The following is a 22,239-nucleotide window of genomic DNA, read 5'->3' as shown; positions in this document are numbered from 1 at the left end:
TAGAAAACATGTTGTTACTTTAAGGGACTGGAAGAGGTTTATTTATATGTTACAAAAAAGAAACCCAAGAGATTATATATTTATAAATTGTAATTAATGGTAGAAGAGAAATTCTGGTAATACTGTGCTGGTTTTAGCAAAACTTGAACTTATATGTGAAAGTAAGTCAACCATTTTACAATTATGTATTTTTTGTTTAATGGTATAAAAGGAAGAAAAAAACCAGAATTTTCTATAATTTTTAAATCTTCAAATAAAAATAGACATTATAAGTGAACAAAAAGTTACCGATTGAATGAAATTATATGGTTTATGTTACATAAAATGTTAAAAGTGCACAGGCATTTGTATCTATGTACCTGTGAAAATTCATTCTAGCTTTATATGTCAAAATATATGTTGGTAAAATCTCTTTATGAGGGAAAAAACCTGTTGGGAAATGAAATATAACTTGATATCTGCAAGTAATAGTGGCAGAAGACAAACACGGTAAACGCACTTCTTGGAAGTGTTTCATTTGTGTTGAAATTAAAATTACTATATCAAAATAATAGTGTGGAATTCAGACAAGATTAATTTTACATAACTAAATAAATGTAATTATAAGTAAAAAATACCTCATTCACCACTGTGGATTTGTCTACAACGGCAATGAAAAAGAAGTTATTTCTGATATATTTCAAATGACAGCTCAATAGCATTTCTGTGTAATTAAAAATTTCATCTTAATAATCAAGTAATAACAATGATGAAAATAAATGTTAACTACTGTGTACCTTCCTTAGAGGTAATATTATGGTGTTAGATTAGTAAATGAAAGCTATAAATTATGCTGGTTAAAATTGCCAGGCTAATAACAAACCCACTTTTTAAAACAAACACCTTTTGTCATCTCATGTGGTTCTGAACTAAACAGCTTTGTGAAGGAACCAAAGATTTTGGTCAATAAGAAGGAAAGTTTCCTAATAAGCTGACATAGCTCTAAAATTGGGATAATTTACTTGCTATTTAGATGACAGTAGATATCCATGACTATCTTAACAACTGGACTTCATTCATGATACAGTAATTTCTAAGTAACCGTAATGTATACTACTGAGTGTTCATTACTGTTCTAATTAGTATAGCATAACCTATTAGTTTTCCTGTACAGCTGTATTTCTAGAAATTCAAATGTAATTCCTTACCAAGATGGTAGTAACAATTAAAGAGCGATTGGACAAGGAATCTGTGATGTTTGCTGGTTTTCCTTTCTGATTCTCTGTCATGTTAAGGCCACTCAATGGATCCCAAGTTCCAACCTATAAAACAGTAAATAACTGTGTGAATTGTCCATTAGTTACCTTGTAGCATCTAGAAAACAACACTATAAGGAAAAATAGGTTGCTACAGGAAAAAAAAATAAATTGCTAATATGTGTTATTAAACCCCATTCCATTATTCTCTGTCACTACAAGTCTGCTTGTTTAAAATACAATTCAAAATACTTTAAAGTGTGTTTTGTGAAGCATGACATTAGGAGTAAAAATTATGCATATAATGTCTAAAGCTACTCTGAATACTTAATTTTCTGTTTAACTTTCATTCTTCAGGACAAACCACATCTGAAGATAACTTAAATGTTGGGTGGAAAATCAGAGCAAAGAGCTCTATCTATACAGAACAATTTACCTTTTTCTGTGGTCAGAGAGAACAGCAAAAAGATGTTCTGGGGAAAATGTAATGGAGAAATCTGAAAGCAGGTTAAGTGTAATAACTTAATTGATTTGCAGATAAAACTGCAAATAAAATTTAGACATTTTATACCTTGAAATTCGTATTCCAGTAAAGTGAATAGGATTTTTATCTAAGTAAGAGGGTCCAAGGTGATCCTTTAAGGTTCAGGATAGGAACAGTCTGTATGACTACATCACTCATCTGCCATTTCAACACTATAACTAAAATGTGAAGCAATAAACACAACTATCCATTTCCAGATGTCAGTATGTTTGTATTATTCCATTGTCTAAAAATTCTCCACAAATATTTCTTGTTTGTTTTTAGCAAGGGTTTTACATATTATTTCAAATACTGAGCAATATTTATAATACAAGGTAAAGATATTTTAAAATTAAATCTAGACAGTAATTAAAGAACTCTTTGAAGTTTTATTGCTTATATATATATAGGTAGGTATGTATAGATGTGTGTATATAGATATATATATAAAAACATATACTTTAAAAAAAAATCTTTCAAACTAATTCCTGAGAAAACATTCATAGACTTCTAAGTGATTTGCTGCAGTTTGGCTGCCAAGTAAGTTTAGGATACAATTCAGTAGGGGTTAAATAAAAAGAGATTCATCTCTAAAACAGAGAATACAGCAGAAGCTGTAACAGAGCAAAGACAAGTTTGCTCTCTTTTTCTATGATTTTCTGTTCCACAAAACCCAATATTTTATGTTTATTCCTTGCATAACACTCAGTTCCAAGAAGTCATTCCTTTAAATTGCTGTGATTCTTTAATTTTAGCCATTCAGTACTTCATAAACTGACAAAAGAAATCACGAAGAGAAGAAAGGGGAACAAGATTTTCTCATAAATACAATAAAAATAACATCTAATTCATAAAGTACTGAAACCAAAGCTTACTACTAAAACAATTTTCTTCATTTCCTCTTTTCGTACTATGTCATTTGGTGATTTGAAAGGTTTTTAGGAAACCTAAAACGTTCAACCTTGCAGTTTAACCACAATTAAGAAATTGTAAAAGGATTGAGAACTTTTAGTTGCAATACTCTATTAATTATGGTAATTACAGTGTTTACTTTACTTTGGAGAAAACCAAACGAGCAGAATAATAAAGAGTGATAAAGACTGGAATTTGAGCCTGTCCCTGCTCTTTCTTCACGTAATTGAAGCTGGATTGATCTCTTTCATAAGATTCAACTTCAGGTAAAAAGTAGCACAAAAACAAACAAGGTAACACCATTATCTTATTTGGTTTTGTGAAGGAGTAACACTAGGAAAAAAAAGTACTTACTAAATAATAAAAACTAAGTAAAAATATCAGACCCGCTAAATCAGAATGAATAATAATTCAAATTCTGAATATGGAAAAATGCACATAATTTAGATGTACAATATTTTTTTAAAAAAAACTTCAATAGGTTCACTTAGTAGAATATTTAGCAATAATCATGATACGTTCTTGGACCTTTATCGAGGATGGAGAGTGGTGATTAGAGTAACTCTTCACAGAAAATTTATATAGTTTGCTCAGCAATCTAGTAGGGATTTCCAGAAAGAGAATCAATGTTCCCTCTTAAAACACAGGAAATTGCCAGGATGAAGCTAAAGAAAATACAAATACACATAACCCACAGCTTCACACACGAGGACAGGCAATGTGATGGGAATCAACTGAAAGAAAACTAATCATAGACTGAAGAAAAAGTATATTAATGCATGAATCCATGCCCAGCTATTCACACTTCCCCAGTCCTCTTGAATCTAATAATGCAGCTAAAAGCTCACAGTTAAAAGGCCATAAGCTGTCATACATCAAGATAACAGCTTTTAGTAGAAGACTTTGAAACGAGATATCAAGTTGAGAACAGGTGCATTATTTTTTGTAATACATGAAATATTACTAAAAAGCTACTGGTCTTAGGAGATGGGGTTTAAGGTTTTTATTCCATCACTTTGAAGGTAAATACCTTACATACCTTTTCAAGACCTTCTTCCTTGAGGCTGATAACATCTAAATCAAAATCTGTCCTTAAGCCATTGGTTTTGTTGAAAGTTATCCTGCCTGTGAGGCCTTCCCAGTGGGCCTATGGAGAAAAAAACCCAACTCTAAATAAATACTTCCGCCGCTTTTTTTTTTGCCCCAAATGAACAAATTTTACTTCTGCCAAAATGGGAACTTCAGTTATTCATTCTATTTAAATTATTTACCTAAAATGAGAAATACTAGGAGTTACTTACAGTACAAGACACTTGAATAATATACGGTGTTGTCCCATAGCATGTTAAATCTCCTAGCTTTACTTTAAATCACTATCTATCAGTATCTAAATAGCATACTAGGATACTAAGGCCACAAATATTAATTCACTGTAGCAAAAAAAAATTATATAAAAAAATTAAAACCAGGTTCATTCTTGGCCCATTTGAACTTACACCAATATTTAGTTGCTGAGAGTCTATGGTTTGGGATTTCAGGGGTTTGGGGAGTTATGTGACAAATGTTCCAACTATATTCAAGCAAAAGTTTTATTAAGAATACTGTTATTTCACTCTTGGTTAGTTTGTTTCTTTTGTCCAACTAATACATCAGGAACCTATTTTCAAATAAAACTGATGTCTTGCCTGCCCAACTCTTACACATAGCAAACTGGGAGATACCCATCTGTTGAAAAAAAAAGGCAGAACTCAAGTGAAGTGGGAAAAAAAGAAAATGGACTTGGAATAAAGCAAAGTAATAAAGCAGGTTTCTTTATGAATTACTTACCTCCTTAATGAGACTCATAAAGCGGGTCCCAAAGCGCCATGGTTTGTGGCGATTACACTGAAGTGAACTGACAGTCATCTGTGGGAACTGCTGGACGGCCACTGACACCACATGAACTGCATCATACATTAGGGCTGCATCCGTCTGAAATTAGAATGAAACCAGAACCACAGATACAAATTAAAATCATGTGACAGCATTAGAAGGCTATAGAAATCACCGTATGCATATTTGATTCAAGTCATATTTGATTCAAGTCATATTTCCATGAGTGAGGTAAAATTAAAGAATGATCAGCCATGTAGTTAAACCTTACCTGTGAAGGAAGGTGTACAGGATGTACACTAAGGATGTAACGTTTTTCTGGTTTGAAATTACAGGCTAGATACAGTCCCAAAAGTACTCAACTGATTCATTAATAACTTTTTATGGGTGTCAGTTTAAAATCCCTATAACAGATGTAAGAAGTGTCTTCTATAAATCAGAGGCAAATTATGATTGCATTCAAATGCACATTGTTTTTAATGGCTTTCATGTCCCACCCTAAATACATAGGCTGTTTAGATTTGGTAAGTGTTAACTATTGTTGTATTAGCAAAGGACCAAGACAGCCTCTCAGTACACAATATTGCGCTGTACAAGAAACTGACATTTCTCCTGTTCTATTTGATAAACAGAGGCAAGCCTTGGAACCAAAAAAAAAAAAAAGAGGACCTTGAACATTTCCATAGGTGGAAATGAACGCTATAAAATCTGCTCAGCATACCTCAGAGAAAAAAGACCTATTTCCCCTTCTCATTCACATAATTAGTGAGCTGTGAAATTAGTTCTTTAATGGGTAGGAAACCTGGTGATTATTGCACTTGTCACAATACAATACAATACAATACAAAATGAGCTTATATAGTGCCTTTCATGCAAATGCATCCCAAGGCTCTTTACAATAAAACTAAACATAAAAATGCAAAAAGGCTCTACCATTATAGCTCACAGGCTACTGCTAAAGGGGAAAAGATATGTTTACATTTAAATGGCACTCCCAAGGAGAGATCTCAAAATTCAAAGATAAAGAAATCCTAATTTTAAAATAGCCAGTATAATAGGTTTCAATGATCTTAGACATCAAGTAGATTATGCAGGGTCTCCAAATCAGTTGGAAAATATTTTTGCTGCCAAATTGTTCATTGTCTTCAAGGCATTAACATGCTTTTAAGACAAGCTGAAATTTGACAAGGAGGTAGTAACACCAAAAAGTTAGAATGACATGCTGAATAAGCATCATACAAAGCTTAATATTCTAGAAGCAGGAGTTGGCAGTGGTTGGAGTCTAGATAACAGTTATTTAGATAAACTATACAATAAGTACAACACGTAAATTGGGCTCAGAAATACAAACTTTTTTTTTTTTTAAATCAGCTTTACTTCTAAAACTCTAGTTCTTCCACATATGAAGAAAAAGTGAAATTGATGTGAGACTTTAGCAAAAGCAGCCCATTAAGAAGCAACCAGAAGTTCAACAAACAGCATTAACGGATAAATTAGACATGAATTTGGACATGGAACTTGTAGGACTCAGCAGTAAGAGTCAAATGGACATTATGCCAGATGCAGAGCAACATGGCTTTTTGTTGAATTCTAGAAGTTCCTGAGCTGGAAATCTGTATAATTACAAAACAGTCAACTCCAGTGGAAGCATTAAGAAAGCCACTGCAGAAGTAATTCAAATTCTGATAATGTTCTTCATATTTGACTGATGAGTATTCTTTTAAATGCACACCACATAAACTACACACTGAGTAGAAGCTGAGTTCCCTATTTGATTTTTAGATTCTGCAAGATAAATCCCTTATTTACATAGGATGAGATTCTACCATCCACCTTGTACCGGATAATTAAAGTTAAATGTAGGTTTAAAATTTTGTACTGAATAAAGACAGATAGAACCACATACTCAAAAAAATACATTGTTTTAATGATTCAATATAGCACTCATCAGGTGCAATCATTGATTTTATTGCAAGAGAACAAACAGCACGGAACTCAGGAGAAGATATAATGTATACACTCACATTTTCAGGTTAGGCTCTACTCTCAGTTGGTCACATTGCCATTTTTCTGAGAGAGAGCAGGAAGTGATAGCTATTGGCCTCACTCTCCACACTCATTCATTAGGCTTGATAAACTTTATGTTTCACTGCCGTTTGTACACAGCACTTTCTCTTCCTTAGGTCGCACTTTTCGATCTAAGGTTTGTGGTACAAGAAGTACTGCAGGTTTCAGCAAGAGACTATTTGGGGACCAGGGAGGAAATGTCCCTGTTTAATTTGTAGGATTCTTTACTTCATCTAAACAGAGATTAGCAGTCTGGAGGGAGGAGAAAGTAGAAACTTCAGAAGAAGAAATGGTTCTTGAATTTCAGATAGAAAATTCCTACAATGTTTCCTTCAAATGAAGTACAAATAATACAAGAAAATAAACTTATTGAAAAATTAGATTGGTACTGTTTTAGTCAACTTGCATGAATATTTTAATTATGTTGTATTTTATAAATATGTCTTGGTACAGCCCATGAACTATGCTTTATGAGTTTTTTTGGATTCACAATCCTTCTTAGTACTTATGAATACTTGCTTGTATACGGACAAACTCATATGAAATATTGCTCATGATACTGTCATTTGTATTTCTACAACTACAAAGTTAAAAAATTACTACAACTATAGAAGCTACAAAAAAATTCATCAAATTAAAATAAAATGAGCTTGAGTTAGGTGATTAACATGCCAGGTAACAGACATCTATGACCACAAGTCTGTTTTGCAGTTGATTCTGTCAAAGAAAGCTTTTAGCACTCAGAGGTAGCAGCTTAATCAAAGACGTGATTTCAGTCACAATATATCTCAAATAGAGAGAATGTACCATTCTGTGTTTAATTTTTATTTCAAACTCAGTTGGATACCATATATTTCTTCTCAATACTCTTCAGTCATTCTTCTGCCTCTGGTCTACTTTTTAGATGTGCTTCTGCATAATCATTTTTAATTCTTGCCAAATTACATGCTAAATACTGTTGAATAAATTGAACGGAAGTACTCAAATGTCACTGTAAAAGGGCTCTGGTGGAGCTAGAAGGTAGAAAAAAGACCTCTCTGTTATTAGACAAAGATTCTATAATTTCTACCCAGTTCTCCTCAGAGTGAGAGACAGTCTTTTCCTTCTCCGTCCTCAAAGACATCCAAAGATGTCAAGGTATGTGATAAGCTCAAGTACATATATGCTGTGAAAACTTCTCCATGTAATGGAACTGACAAATGGCTTCACTGCCAAGTTTTCCTGCCCTTGCTATAACTTCTAAAAGGTATGATTTTCAGTGATCTTCAGCATGATTAGTAGGTTAGATAAGAATCACGTGAAAAACCTGAAATCTAGCAGGCTGTTTACACACAAAAGCTGCAACCTGAGATCTAGTTACGTATCTTAAGACCTTCTGAAAAATTGAGAAAGGGCTTGCGCTTCAACATATAGATCAAATCCAAGCAAGCTAACAGAACAGAGGAATCATGGTCTTCGTAACCACCTTCAGATTTACAGTATGTAGTAATTAATTGGTGTCATTTTATATCTAACTCAACAAATATACTAACTGCTTTTGGAACACCTGTCCCTAATTAACTATTAAGGGTTAAAAAAAAAAAGAAGATTCCTCATTTAATGACATTGAATCATCACGGTGTGTGCTAACCTTATTCGCACATCAATGTTTTTATATGACATTTCTGTTCACCTCTATTGTGATTTAACCCTAGGCAGGAACTAAGCACTACACAGCCACTCACTCAGTCCTCCCGGCCCCAGAGGGATAGGGGAGACAATCGGAAGGAAAATAACAAAGAGAGAGATAAATCCTGAGAAACAGAAGTGTTGCAAATGGAAAACAATTGCTCACCACCAACTGACCAATGCCCAGTCTGTCCCCAAGCAGTGGCTGTCAACTCCTGGCCAGCTCCCTACAGTACATTTCCTGGGCATGATGTCATACAGTATGGAATATCCCTTTGCCTAGTTTGGCTCAGCTGTCCTGGCTGTGTCCCCTCCCAGCTTCTTGTGTCATTCCAGCCTCTTCACTGACTAGGCAGTATGAGGAGCTGAGAAGTCCTTGACTTAATGTAAGCACTGCTAAGCAACAACTAAAACACCAGTGTGTTAACTACGTTACTCTTATACTAAATTCAGAACACAGCATTATGCCAGCTACTAGGAAGAAAATTAATTCTATCCCAGCCAAAACCAGTACTACCTCCACAATCTATATGAGGATTTCATATACCAATAGACCACTTCACTGCTTCATATCTTAGTGCTCCAGAACTCTCTCTGATATGTGCCTTATTTTCAGAAAATATTATTTTTATCATGTAACCAAGTTGAAAATTTATTTAAGATGGATTGCTATGCTAATTCTGTTTCTTTATGAGCAGTATCAGAAATAGTACACTTCTCAAACAGAAAAAAAAAAGATATTTCAGTTTTCACTATAACAAATTGTAGTCCTCTATAATCTACAATGAAAAGAAATGTAACTGTTACATAGGAATGATCTGGAATAAATTTGAATTACAGATGATTAAAAACAGTTTGAATGCAGGAAAAAACCCTCGGGTTTTCAATTAGATGTTAAATTAAACTAATGTGATTGTTTTTCCCCTTAATTAAATTTATTACTAATAAAAGGCTATGAAGAAATATGCTCTTCCACTTAAAAGGTTCTCTGTGAAGTCCTTGAAAACACCAAGGAATTTTCTACGTTGAGTGACATGAAATAAGTCAATGGAAAAGAGAAGCTTAAAAAATTAACTTTTCATTCTTTAGCATTTGATCCAGTTGGACCTCATAAAAGAAATACATATTTACCATGTTAGTAATTTATTTTCCCTAGATCAGAAGATTCTTATATTTACAAATCTATGACACATAAGATCTCATAACTGCCTTCTTCACTCTGCCAATTTTTTTCAGAGAATATGGGGAAAATTTTCTACAGAAAAGGAGTCATGAAAGAGGGCCAAAGTAAGAGGTGTTTGCTTTGTTTTAAAAAGGGGTTAGTTAGCCAACTACATTGTCCCCCTAACAATATAAGGATTATCTTTATAAGTATTAGACTCTTTATTTATTTGCAAAATGGTTTTATGCTAAGTGTAAGATATTATTAAAGACAATCTCCTTGCAAGTATATACTTGTTTACAGTGGCCTGTATTTTGTGTTTGAGCTTGACTTTATTCATCCAAGTCATGGCCAGTAAAAGCATATTAATGTCCCTTTAACTCTGAAAGAAAGGACTAAAGGGGAAAAAAGTGAAACTTTTGTGTAAAAGGACTTCAAAATTTGTCTCAGAATCAAATTCAGATGCAACTCTTCTATAACACAACTTGAAACTCTCTAGACAGTTTAAGATTATCCACAATCATTTTTTCAATATCTGATTCAGAAAAGATGCCAAAATATATTTCTTCAAAGACAAAGCAGAAGTGAAAGAAAATGCAATAGTGTAATATTGCGTCCTATTAGAAACTGGAGATCTGAATCTGCATTTATCAATCACCACTGTAATTAGTATAAGGTTACAAATATATCATAAATTATGTATACCTAGATTTTTATGCAAAGACAAATATTTTGCTAATTCTTTTATGCAGCTCTTTAGAAAACAAAGTGTTCTATGCAAAACAGAACTGAATTCAAAATTAACCTTGAAACACAGTATTTTGACTCTCTAGTCAGTTCTGTGTTAAACTAAATTGACTCACTAAAAATTTCAAGGGAAGACGCTGTATAGTTAATTTGAAATACTGCATTGCATAAGCCAAGCTTTTCCCTTTGATTAGTACAGACGTTATTCTACTTTCTAGTTCTTATGCTATCTTTACCTGCATATTATTTGAATAAGTGCTACTACATTAAGCAGCATAACATTTTTCATATGCAGCTCATTATTCTCTTCAATATTATCTCTGTCTTCCTGTCTCTAGTCAGTCAAATTTTGCCCTTGTGAAATAAGTCAAACTACATTTAAAAGGCCGAACTGTTCAGAGTTTTGTCTGGTGCCTGATGGTCACTAATGTGTCCTGAAAAATTTTGTGTATTAAATAAAATAAGGCCTAATTTCTTTTTTTTTTTTTTTTTAGGGTTAATTCATTAGCTGCATCAAAAATGAAATTAAAACGAAGGAAAATGCTCACAAATGTGTATCTACATTTGTTTCCTAGGTGACTATAACAAAATTATCCAGATAAATGCATAAAAGTGAAAAACGCACTCCATTTCCGTGGAAATGAGTGCACATGTTAAAAGCAATTCATGTCAAGTCTTTATTGCATTCTGAAAGTTATTTCACCACAAAATATCATTTTTTACTGACTGAATTTCCATAAGCTACACAGGCAGCCATCTCAGAAAACAGTATGTTCTGAAATAAACCTAGTTCAGACTGACTGTGGTCACTGGTTTTACAAAGTGTTAACATGCTCATTTCATACTGCAGCAGGATTCTTTTCTGAGCTTATATGGTATGTGTCCTTGTAAGAGTTTAGAACTTAATGAGAATGTTACGTTCTCCTTTGCAAAAGGAGTGTAAGTACTTAAGGCAGAGTATATTCCAGAAGGACTGAATTTTCGATTGCCTCTTATCAATTCTGTTTTATTTCTTACACAACAATAATGTCTTAGATAGAACACTGGATGCAAAGTCAGGTTGTTGATTTGTGTTTTTTTTTTCTCAGCTCCCAATGTATCCCGTTATTAGTTAGATTTATGAGGGATAGAGATGACATCGTACAATTAGGAAGGTAAGAAGAGCAGCTCTTTTTCTTTGACCTAACAGCCTGAGCAAGTAGTGGATACTGGAGCTACACCAAAGACGATAGACTAGTCAAATCTCGTCCCTCCCCAGCAAACTATTCCATGGAGAAACAACATTCTTTAGGATGCACTGCACAGTAAGGATTTACAGCAACATACTTGTCATCAGAAACATCCCATAATCAATCTCCGTACTCTGATAAGCAGTAGTTCTTTGATAATTACTTATTTTTCTCTGTTATCCTTACTGATAATTTTACACTCTGAAAATAATTACTAATTACTAAATTTTTATGAAATTCTGTACTATATAAACAAATAAAACATCTCCTTTTTTGTCTTATCGAATTCCCCACCACCTGCCTTTCACTTTTTTCCCATATTTTTCTTATTTTGTAGATTATCTCCATTGTAAGCACAGTGAACAGAAATATGCCTCTATAAGGGTATTTTTTATTATTATTACTACCATTTTCCTTCGAAGACCGACTTTATCATAGAAGCTGACTCCACTTCCTTTCTTTAGAACAACTTGGGAAAAGTAGATAAGAACAAAGACATAAGAAAAGCCTGGCAACACTCAGAAGTCAAGAAAGGGTGATCACCGACAGTGCAGAAGAGATCTCACTGCTAACACTGTGTATTACTTCCCCTAAAAGTTGTCCTGTTTGACAGAAAATGACAATATTGCCTTTAAAAATTACTGGATATGAACTACAGAAACTATGCCTGTGTACATATAAATATAAGCTAAGATTTACTTACAAAAATCCTCAGATTCTTTATTATCAATTCTGCTGTTGCCTGATCAGAAAATTTTAAGGGTCAGACCTTGAATTATTTTAGGACAATGTGATTTTAAGCCAGAAAACAGAATAACTAGTAACATAAGAAAATTCTTATATAGTGTGGTGTTAGCACTGCTAACATTACCCAACCTGAAGCTTGATTCACCTCATATCTTTGATCAGCTAGCTCCAAACTACAGGTAGATACAAATAACCACAACAAAACGATTTTTTAAGAAGGTCCGGTACCAGAGATAATTATTCAAGAAAGTAGTTTTTCTTTATTTTTTCTTTTCATATCAAATGTTAAGCAGAGAATGGTTGGATAAGAAGGTGAAGAGAAAGCACTGAACTATGCATGGCCTGTATGGTGTTATTTTAATCACTATGACCTGGAATATTTTCCCACTTTCAGAAATAATTTGTTAGAAAGAGTGCTAGGAGAATTTAAAAACTCCATGGATCTATTTACTGCTATTTTATTTGTGGCAATTACAGTCTATGGTTAATGGGACAGACATATATTCTATTGCTTCCAGTCAGTGTTTGAAATGCAGTTCCTAAAATTTTATATTATTTTCTTTCTTATATATACACGTGTGAGACATGCTTTTCTATAATGAGTTATTGTAATAATAAAGTAAAGGATAATCATGTTCAGGAACTTCTACAAGGTTCAGGTCATAAGCATAGCAAGACAGAAAAGGTGGAATTGGCACCACAAAGATGAAGCAGTCAGAAGTTTAGATTGAATAGATAAAAGGATAAAAGGGTTTGTGTTTAGTCACATAGCAAAATACACATTAAGACATATGAAGCCTAAAGAACAGTCCAAAGGAGATATTCATATTAGAAGTACATTCAATAACATGAACTGTTTGGGACTACACAGGTCTGTAAGAGGCACAAGAATATGTTTTTTGTCTTTCTATACATATATTGCAGGAGAAATTGAATATCAAAGTAAATATGGATTAAGTTTATACTCTTTACTACTTCTCTATGTTCTGTGAGATAATTTTTTTTAAAATACAGTTTTGCATTGTGATAAAATCATGCCATAGCCTTCTCATTTTACCGCCACAAAGCAATTGTCATAATGCTTGTCCTCTCAAATAAATGATAGACATATTGACAAAATGGAAAAAAAATAATAGGAGTAATTCTATCTTACAGACAGACTCTTAAGTTGTATTAGATTTAAAAATCTTTAGCAATCATTAAAAGAACTGCTGCATAAGACCAACAGCAGAAGATATTTCAGTTAGATGATGCTTGACAAATATACTAGTAAGCACCAAAACTCCAGAGACCCAACATACTACTGCTACTCACGGAAAGCTCTCCCGTTCAAGGCGATTATAATGAGTGAATGAAATTAAGAAGAAATGGCTTGCAAAACTAGTTCCTCCCCTCTTTGGGTAATAAAACCTATTGCCCCTGAAATAATTTCACTTAATTCTCATTTGCTAACACATCCCACAGAACGATTTTGCTGAGTGAGATTTAATAAATCTCTCATCCTGGGATTAAATTTTACTGTTTTATGAACTGTTAAATTGCATTGTATGCTTATTAAAGCTGATGTTTTCTTACTTCTTGACACATTCCCAACTCCACCCTGGAGTACAATTAAGCAAACAGCAGATATTTTTTTTTTACCCCTGAAAATGCATTCCAACCGGAAACAAGATATAAGCATCAGGAACCTATAAACAGTGTTCATCTAACTTTCTTAAAAATCAAAGAACGTGTTAGTATAAACTCTTTTTCTAAAAATATGGTAGTATTTTAGCTGAATAATCATCACATTGAGGTATAATTGCTTAGATTATTTTTTAACATTTAATCACTAACCAAATTATAAACAGCATATTTGTTTACGGAGATGGATGTGTGATTTTAAGCAGAGACAAAAAGAGATATTAATTATATTTATCATCATCTAAATACTTCTTTTAAAATCCAAACAAAGCAAATTACTTATTTCTTGAAAATATTTATTATTATTAATATTTCTTGAAAATTATTATTTTTTGAAAATACTTATTATAAATACAAATTACTTATCATTAAAAAAGATCTTAAAACTAATAAACTTTTTTCTTTACAATGTATAAAAACTAGAGCTGGACAGGTAATTTTTCTTATATATAGTGTAGTATTGCCTTACACAGAATTGCAAATTTTGATAAAATGTCAAGAGAAGAAGAGAATAGGAAAAACCCTAAAAATGATAATGACGTGGTTGGCACATTTCTTGTCATTACATAAGAAATAATATGCTTATTTTAATTGACAGAATAAAAACATATTTCCCAGTATAAAAGTTTCAAGTGATAGAACTTCTGTCATTTCACAAAACAATCTCAGATAATCAAGCAGTTTGATGAAAGATTTATGGTGCTAATAACCTTGATATATGAAAACTAGTTAGGCAGGTAGCCACTTATAACAGCTTAATTTTAACTTATTGGAGATGAAATATTCAGACAAGTTGAAATTTTGCCAGCAATTAACCCAGGAGATGTAGCTAGCAAGTAGCTTCAAGACAGGCTTTCTGAAGTAAGAACAGCGGCAGTATTTCTCTCATCTGCTTGACCTTTGATTCAGGATCTGAATTTCATTTCAGCAAATAAAAAGCTAAAGATTTAAAATACACACTGTAGTACATAGGAAAATTTTGAATTATGTTCTTTGAAAAGGATACCTTGTCATTCTTGTGGAGCAAATGCTTAAGTCTTAAGTGTGAGAGAAAATTTCAATTAGGGGAATAAGTAGAAAGAGTCTGGGAATATCTAGAAATGCGTCTTTTGCTTCAGTTGTTTAAACTTGATTGGACGAGAGTCTAATTTCAAAGCCAGTCTCTCTACACAAGATTTGCTATTCTGATATAATGTTAAGCCGTGATTAATTTCCTGAACTTTCTGATCAGCTTCTCATTGTCACTTATTTCTAAATTAACTATGTATGGGAGAGCTTATCTGTCACTACCCTGTAAAGTGTTCAGAGTGGTTTACTTCTTTCCAATGACAGAAAGAGGAAAAACTTCTCAATATAAATAATTCGCCCTATATGGTCATCTACGTTTATCTGGAATAAACATTTTTAACTGTACGAAAAAGATAAAGGCAAAAAAAATATGCCTATAATGATATTTTTTAGAAATGTAATTTCTCCCATTTTCTATTTTCTGGCTAACTAAACCATCAAATCATATGCAAGTTCATAAGACCCTGTAAATAACCCATCATGTCATAAACTCTACTAATCCAAGAAGAAAACTTTACTGTACTGTGAGAAACAACGAATGCTGTCTGACTGCATAAGCACTTGAAGAAGTCTGCTTACAGTATACAGTTAGGAACAACGTGTTATGACATCAGGTTTCCGTATATCCTAAAAAATAAATGTAAAATTTCCAGGTGAAAGTTATTCTGAAGTCCTTTCTCAACCTTTCTTCTGAACTTTAGATATTATGATATGTGCTATAATGTGTTTTGCAATAAAAAGAAAACCCATCACAGTCTTTTAAGTAACTTAAGGACAGGCAGCAAAAACCTAATTACCAGGAACAATGGGTCATTATTTGATCTTTGGTAGTCTATTTCCTTTCATCTGTTCTCCTACTCAAAAATCAATATGATTGTGATCACTGCAACTCCTATCCCATCCATAATAAAGAGCTGCCTGTTACTGTTATATGAGCTCAGTATTCAAGACTTATCACACCACATGAAAAGTCCCTCTGCATGAGCAATTTATAATTACAGAAAGATCATACTCAGCATACACTCTGAACATCTTTGTAACCAAGTGCAGTAAGAAAGTATACCTGAGAATGCAAACAAGAGGCACAGTTAAAATAATCCTGAAAGTGAATGCAAATCTGTATAATGGGAAAAGAGGAATTCTAAAGAATGAAACTCTACATATTCTGTTTTTCTCTGCTGTAAAAGTTTCACAGTGTTTGAGGATTTCAGGGCTTTCACATTTTCAAATTTTTAAATAAATTTACAAAAATAAATGCATATCTATGACTCTGAAATGCAGAGACAAAACAGTTCTGAGTTTTGATAATAAATTACCGTCTCCTGCTTTCACCAAGCTTCATTTACATTTCTCTCCATTTGGAAAGAACAGATTTTAATATCCTCAGCTAAAAAAAAATGATTCCATGTGCAGCCTTGCAAAGTTAATGTTTGCAGGAGAACACAAATTGTTAAGCAGTATAAAAGATGACTAGCTTATGAAAGAGTATATGTTTGTTTCAAAATAGAATTTTGCTTTACATCAATCTTCTGTAATTCCTTTATTAAGTTATGTTCTATGGCTCTGTTTTATAAAACTAATTTTTTTTTGCTTTTGAATTAAAGCCTTCTTAAAATCAGTAATACCCAAAGAAAACAGTATTAAAAGAGACGACAGGCCTGTGACATAGAAAATTAATATTTTGTTTAGATTTAGGAAGTAAATATTTTGGGGGGAGTTGAAGTTATATCTATTTTAGGTTTTGAAGCATATCTATTTCTAGATTCTTCACTGGGTTTTTTGTCAGTTTTGTGTAACATTTAATCAACTTGTATGTACGCAGACCATAGCCTAAACAGATTACAGAAAAGTAAAGTGACCTTATAACATTACATTTTATTTATTGTGCTTCCACCAACTGTTTTCACCGTATAATTGCCTTTGTTTCACTGAAGGTCTCCATTAATTTGGGTTTGCTTTCAGAATAAAATTTTTATCATGTTATGATGATAGTCCTAATATTCAGATTCTCACAAAATGACTTCAGCTTAACAAGAGCAGACACAGAATTAGATACATTCAGATATATTTGCATTAGATACATTTTATTTTGATTAAAATCTGCTTATACAATGTAAATTTATTCAGTGGTTGAAAAGCGGTGTTCTGATTTGTGACACTACTTTTCCAGGTTATTTTCTAAAAACATCCTCATAAATACAGCCATCTTATTGTAATATATATTTGTACACAAAAAAAAAATTACCTAATCTAAGTACAGCTTCAAACTGTGGTGCTTCAGAGAAAGCTGGATAACTTCTAATGGGAATCTCAATGACTAATACGGAGAGATACCTTGATACGGAAAGCTTAACTGAATTTTCAGTTACTTTGAAATCCTTAAATTGAAAAGCACAGAGAAGTTCAAAGTATGGAGGAAAAAAAAGATAGATAAACAAAATAAGGATAAAGCTTTTACACATATGAAATTTTTAAAACTTAGAAGTCACTTGTAGAAATTAAGTGCTAGAAGAAAGAGTCTTACTAATAAGAACAACTCAAAATAATTTTTCTATCATGTTAGACATAACTGCTGGTTTTGTCAGCATAAGAACCAACCACAATTTTCATAATTATAAGATTTATTTTTTTTATTAATATATATGAATCTTGGTATGTCTTGTAGCAATATATAACATTCAAATTCACTCAGTGATCTTTTCCCCGAATTTTGGAACACTCTTTCTCTAAACATAGTTCACTTTCAAAAGGGTATTTATATCATAAAGCCAAATGATAGTATATAATTATCATAATTACTAAACCAAAAATAGGAATTGAAAACTGAATATACTTCCAGCTTTTTCAATACTCCATCAGGATACCATCCATCAGAATAACAGTCAAATTTCTGCAGTACATCTACATCTACATTTAAAAATAAATAAGAAGGACTTCTGCCCAAGCTGAGACAGAAGTTTTAAGAACTTTTTTTCATATCTCTTACTAATCTGATTAATATATATATTTCTGGAAGCATACAAATCTCTGTTCACTATGCTTTAGGAAGCTTTAAAAAACAATTTTCATACCATTCATGTTATTTTTAGAGATGTTAATCCCTTCTATTTCAGAAGGTTCTCCATATCTGAAATTACAGACTGCAGAGGAAAGGAAGAAGGAAGGAGAGGTAAGAAAGAAGGAAGGAGTGGTAAGAAAGAAGGAAGGAGAGGGTAAAAATAGTGGAAATATACAAGTATACTTTGCTTTAACCACAAAAACATAAGGATTTCTAAATTTTTTTTCATGGTCACTAACAGTTCTACCAACCAAACAGCCTTTGACAGAAAAAATAGAAGGAAAAATAAATAGGGTCAGATGTGATAAGTCCTATCAACTATTCCAAATCTTTCAACTTTGACACTTCTGTACAGATTCTGAGATTTCTAAGAGAGAACAGCAGGCAGATAATTCATAATCCCGTTCCTGTTAGGAGCATAAAAGTATGAGCATTCATTGCAGCTGTAAGAAAATTTCACGAAATTCTATTCCTTCATACATCTTCAAAGAAAGTATGATCAAAAGTAATGTTAATAGTTTAAAGTGCACAAGTTCTCCATTTACTGCTATCACTCAGCTCATTTCTGTGCCTTCTAATCCTCAAGTCATTTCTCAGTTTAGCTACCCCAGCACTACTCAATACACTGTCTGTTAGAGGTGTCTTCATTTGTACTGTCAGTCTTACGTACACTCTCTTGTCTGAAGTAGCTCAAAGAATCACAAAATCTTTTAGACTGGAAAAGATCTTTAAGAACATCAAATCCAACTGTAAACCTAAGACTACCAAGTCCATCACTAAACTGTGTCTCTAAGTGACACATCTACATGTCTTTAGCGCTATATTAATCAGATTACACTGAATAAACAGAATGTAGCAGAATTCAAAACATTGTCAGGTTTCTTTACAAGACAATAAGCACACTCCCTTAGTTTTTATTATCCCTTGGTTTCTTCTTCCAAAGAGTGTCAAATGGTGCGATAAGAGGGGTTTTATCAAGACACAACTTAAAAATAGAAAATTAGTATCAAAAGATGGATTTTGATAAGAGTTTACAAAGATATGTTATAATTTATAGGTATAAACTGTATGTTGACATTTTAAAGAAATTATTTTCATGCGGTATTAAGTCTAGATGGTGCTTTGGATAGGTATGAGCAAAGAATCTGTTCTATCACTTATACATAGTAAAGCATGCACACATTTCTATGGGAAAATACCTACTTAAATAAAATACATTCTATATGTTTTTCTAGTACGTGTAGATATATATGAAGGAAGGAAGGAAGGAAGGAAGGAAGGAAGGAAGGAAGGAAGGAAGGAAGGAAGGAAGGAAGGAAGGAAGGGAGAGAGGGAGGAAGGAAGGAAGGAAGGAAGGAAGGAAGGAAGGAAGGAAGGAAGGAAGGAAGGAAGGAAGGGAGGGAGGGAGGGAGGGAGGAAGGAAGGAAGGAAGGAAGGAAGGAAGGAAGGAAGGAAGGAAGGAAGGAAGGAAGGAAGGAAGGAAGGAAGGAAGGAAGGAAGGAAGGAAGGAAGGCCTTTACAAAATCAGTATTTACTAGACAGAATATAATGGCTGTATGGATATAAGCTTTGTATCTCTTGTGCACATGCAAGTTTTTCTTTATAAAACTACAGAGTGTACTTTTTACAGGATTCCATAGATACACATATGAAGTTCAGTACAACTAGAACAGATCAAAATCCTGTTCCACAAGGATTAAAGAAGTGCATTTGTATCAGATGCAATAAAAAACTTCTAACTGGTGGAGGCAACATAAAAATAATTGATGCTCTCCACAAAATTCCAAGCTCTTACTTTAATGTAGGGAATTCTTGCACTTTTCTAGGGAAAGGTTGCAAAAAAAAATTTAATGCTGCAAATGTAACATTTCTGCTCCACTTCTCTACCCAGAACTGGCTAATATAATTTAACTGAAATTTTCTCTCTAAAACTAAGTTGAAGTGATTGTTGATCAGGAATGGTAAAAGAATATATTGTTTGCATATCCCTAAGAAACTGAACAAACTCAAAATACACTGCCATTAAATTAAAATCAGAATGGATCATATTTAACCTAGATGCCTGATGTTATGTTCTTAATGAAACACTGTTTTACAAAGAATCCCAAACAGAAGCAAGTACAATCAGGCTAGCAATTTATCATCTTATTTTCTTCATCTATTACTTCCTAGACAAACTTTCAGAGACAGTGGAGAGAAAAATATTCATAGAAAGAAAATTATTTCTCCTGAAGTAGTTAATCCATGATGTTAACATCTGCCCTCCATGAAGAATTTTTTGGATATCACATTGTGCAGGAAATGTCATGGTCGTTTAGGAAAACTTTTCCTGAATGGTCATAATTGGTTTGAGGCAGCAGGCAACATACAAATGAGGTCTATAAGTCAGTAGCTTCTTCATTTTAACATGATTAGCTCTCTGATATCATATTTTAAAAACATGGGGAAGGTCTGAGTAATCTAAAGCTTATAAGGAAGATATTTCAGTCTCTCAAATTTCTTAGCAGTTGATTCCTTTATGAATTCTTATCTAATATTTAATTAAAAATTGAACAAAAATAATGCAGTTACAGAAATCACAAGTAGCCATTAAGTTCCAGAAAAGTACAACTATTCGTAGATTCACCAGAAAGAAAGAGATGGAAGAGAATCGTTTCTGCAGATAATTATTTCTGTGAGTCTGTTATCTTGAAAGATGTGAGAAGAACCAGTCTATCCATACAGTGTATTTACTGAGGAATCTCACCATACAGATCTCTAAATCACCACAAACATTGACACAGGAACAGCTAAATTTAATGCCAGAGTCATTAGCAGGACAAGACTGCTTAAACATAGTTCTGAAGCATTTGTTAAGCAGTTCTCAATTCTCATGATTTATATGTTTTGCAAAGAATTGCTTACTTTCTAGATGTGGAACTGTTTTCCTCTTGCAGGTGTTACCACAGACAAGTTGATGTGTAAGAGTCTATTTCCATAAACATTGAGACAAATTAATGTGATTCAAAAGCAAATACTTTCAACAGGTTTGTTTTCCGACTTTACATGAGTATTAAGACTATATTATTTACTTTCCATTCTGTCTCTAGCATTTTCTGTGTCTCTTTTTGGTTTAGTCTGCCACTGAAACAAAAACAATACTTGTCCACTCATTTTCCTTTCATTAATATTTGTTCTATCAATAATTTTGTAAGGCTCCATTACTCTGAAATGTCTACCACAAATTTTATTTTCAATCAGCAGCAAGCTTTTGAAGTGACTCTCCTGATATTTCCCACACTCCAGTGTTCTGATTCACATCATGGAGCAGTCTCATATTGCATGAAGAACCAGGCTTTTTTAAGACAAAATTCATTGATCTAGGGCTGTACTTTATGTGCTCCATCTGCTAGTTGGTTTTGTCTAAAGCAATGGACTACAGAAAGTCTGAATCAAAATAGTTGATAGTAGAATAGCATGAAGTAAGAAGAGTCAGGATTTTGGCATCAATTTGACCACTTGAGGAACTTGAACATATATAAGTCCATGGGACCTGATGAGATGCATCCCAGAGTCCTGAGGGAATTGGCAGATGTGGTTGCCAAGACACTCTCCATGATATTTGAAAAGTCATGGCAGTCAGGAGAAGTCCCTGGTGACTGGAAGAAGGGTAACATTGTGCCCATTTTTAAAAAGGGTAGAAAAGATGACCCTGGGAACTACCGACCTGTCCGACCATAGCACCTTCCCTATGAGGACAGGCTGAAAGAGTTGGGCCTGTTCAGCCTGGAAAAGAGAAAGCTCTGAGGAGATCTTATAGCGACCTTCCAGCACCTGAAGAGGGCCTACAGGAAAGCTGAAGAGGGGCTATTTGTAAAGGCTTGTGGAGATAGGATGAAAGGGAACAGATATAAACTGGAGAGGGGCAGGTTTAGGCTAGACTTCAGGAAGAATTTCTTCACTATGAGAGTGGTGAGACACTGGAACAGGTTGCCCAGGGAGGTTGTGGATGTCCCATCCCTGGAGGTGTTGAAGACCAGGTTGGATGGGGCCTTGGGCAGCCTGATCTAGTGGGATGTCCCTGCCCATGGCAAGGGGGTTGGAACTATATGATCTTTAAGGTTACTTCTAGTCAACCCTAACTATTCTATGATTCTATGATCAATAGCTTTGCTTTATGGAGCTGCCCTCACTGAGCTTCTTCACTTGCTATGGTATCCATATTGTAGCTAAATTCCAGTGAACACTTGAGAAAATCTGGTGCCATCTTCAAGTTTATTCCATTTCAC

The 22,239-nt window shown here is 33.4% G+C and overlaps 1 protein-coding gene across 6 annotated transcripts in view; it reads right to left on the bottom strand.

The window, feature by feature from the left end:
* Positions 1-22,239, bottom strand: part of GRIK2 (glutamate ionotropic receptor kainate type subunit 2) — a 398,712-nt gene that overhangs the window by 181,131 nt on the left and 195,342 nt on the right. For all 6 annotated transcript variants that reach the window (XM_054061971.1, XM_054061969.1, XM_054061974.1 and 3 more), the window contains 3 exons: positions 4,498-4,641; positions 3,710-3,817; positions 1,188-1,301 (listed from right to left, as the gene is read on the bottom strand). In XM_054061971.1, coding sequence (XP_053917946.1) covers positions 1,188-1,301; positions 3,710-3,817; positions 4,498-4,641 — 366 coding nt within the window. The remainder of the gene's footprint in view (positions 1-1,187; positions 1,302-3,709; positions 3,818-4,497; positions 4,642-22,239) is intronic.

Source organism: Cuculus canorus, chromosome 3 (genome assembly GCF_017976375.1).
Source record: "Cuculus canorus isolate bCucCan1 chromosome 3, bCucCan1.pri, whole genome shotgun sequence".
Taxonomy (NCBI): Eukaryota; Metazoa; Chordata; class Aves; order Cuculiformes; family Cuculidae; genus Cuculus; species Cuculus canorus.
This window is presented reverse-complemented; position numbering and strand designations above follow the sequence as displayed.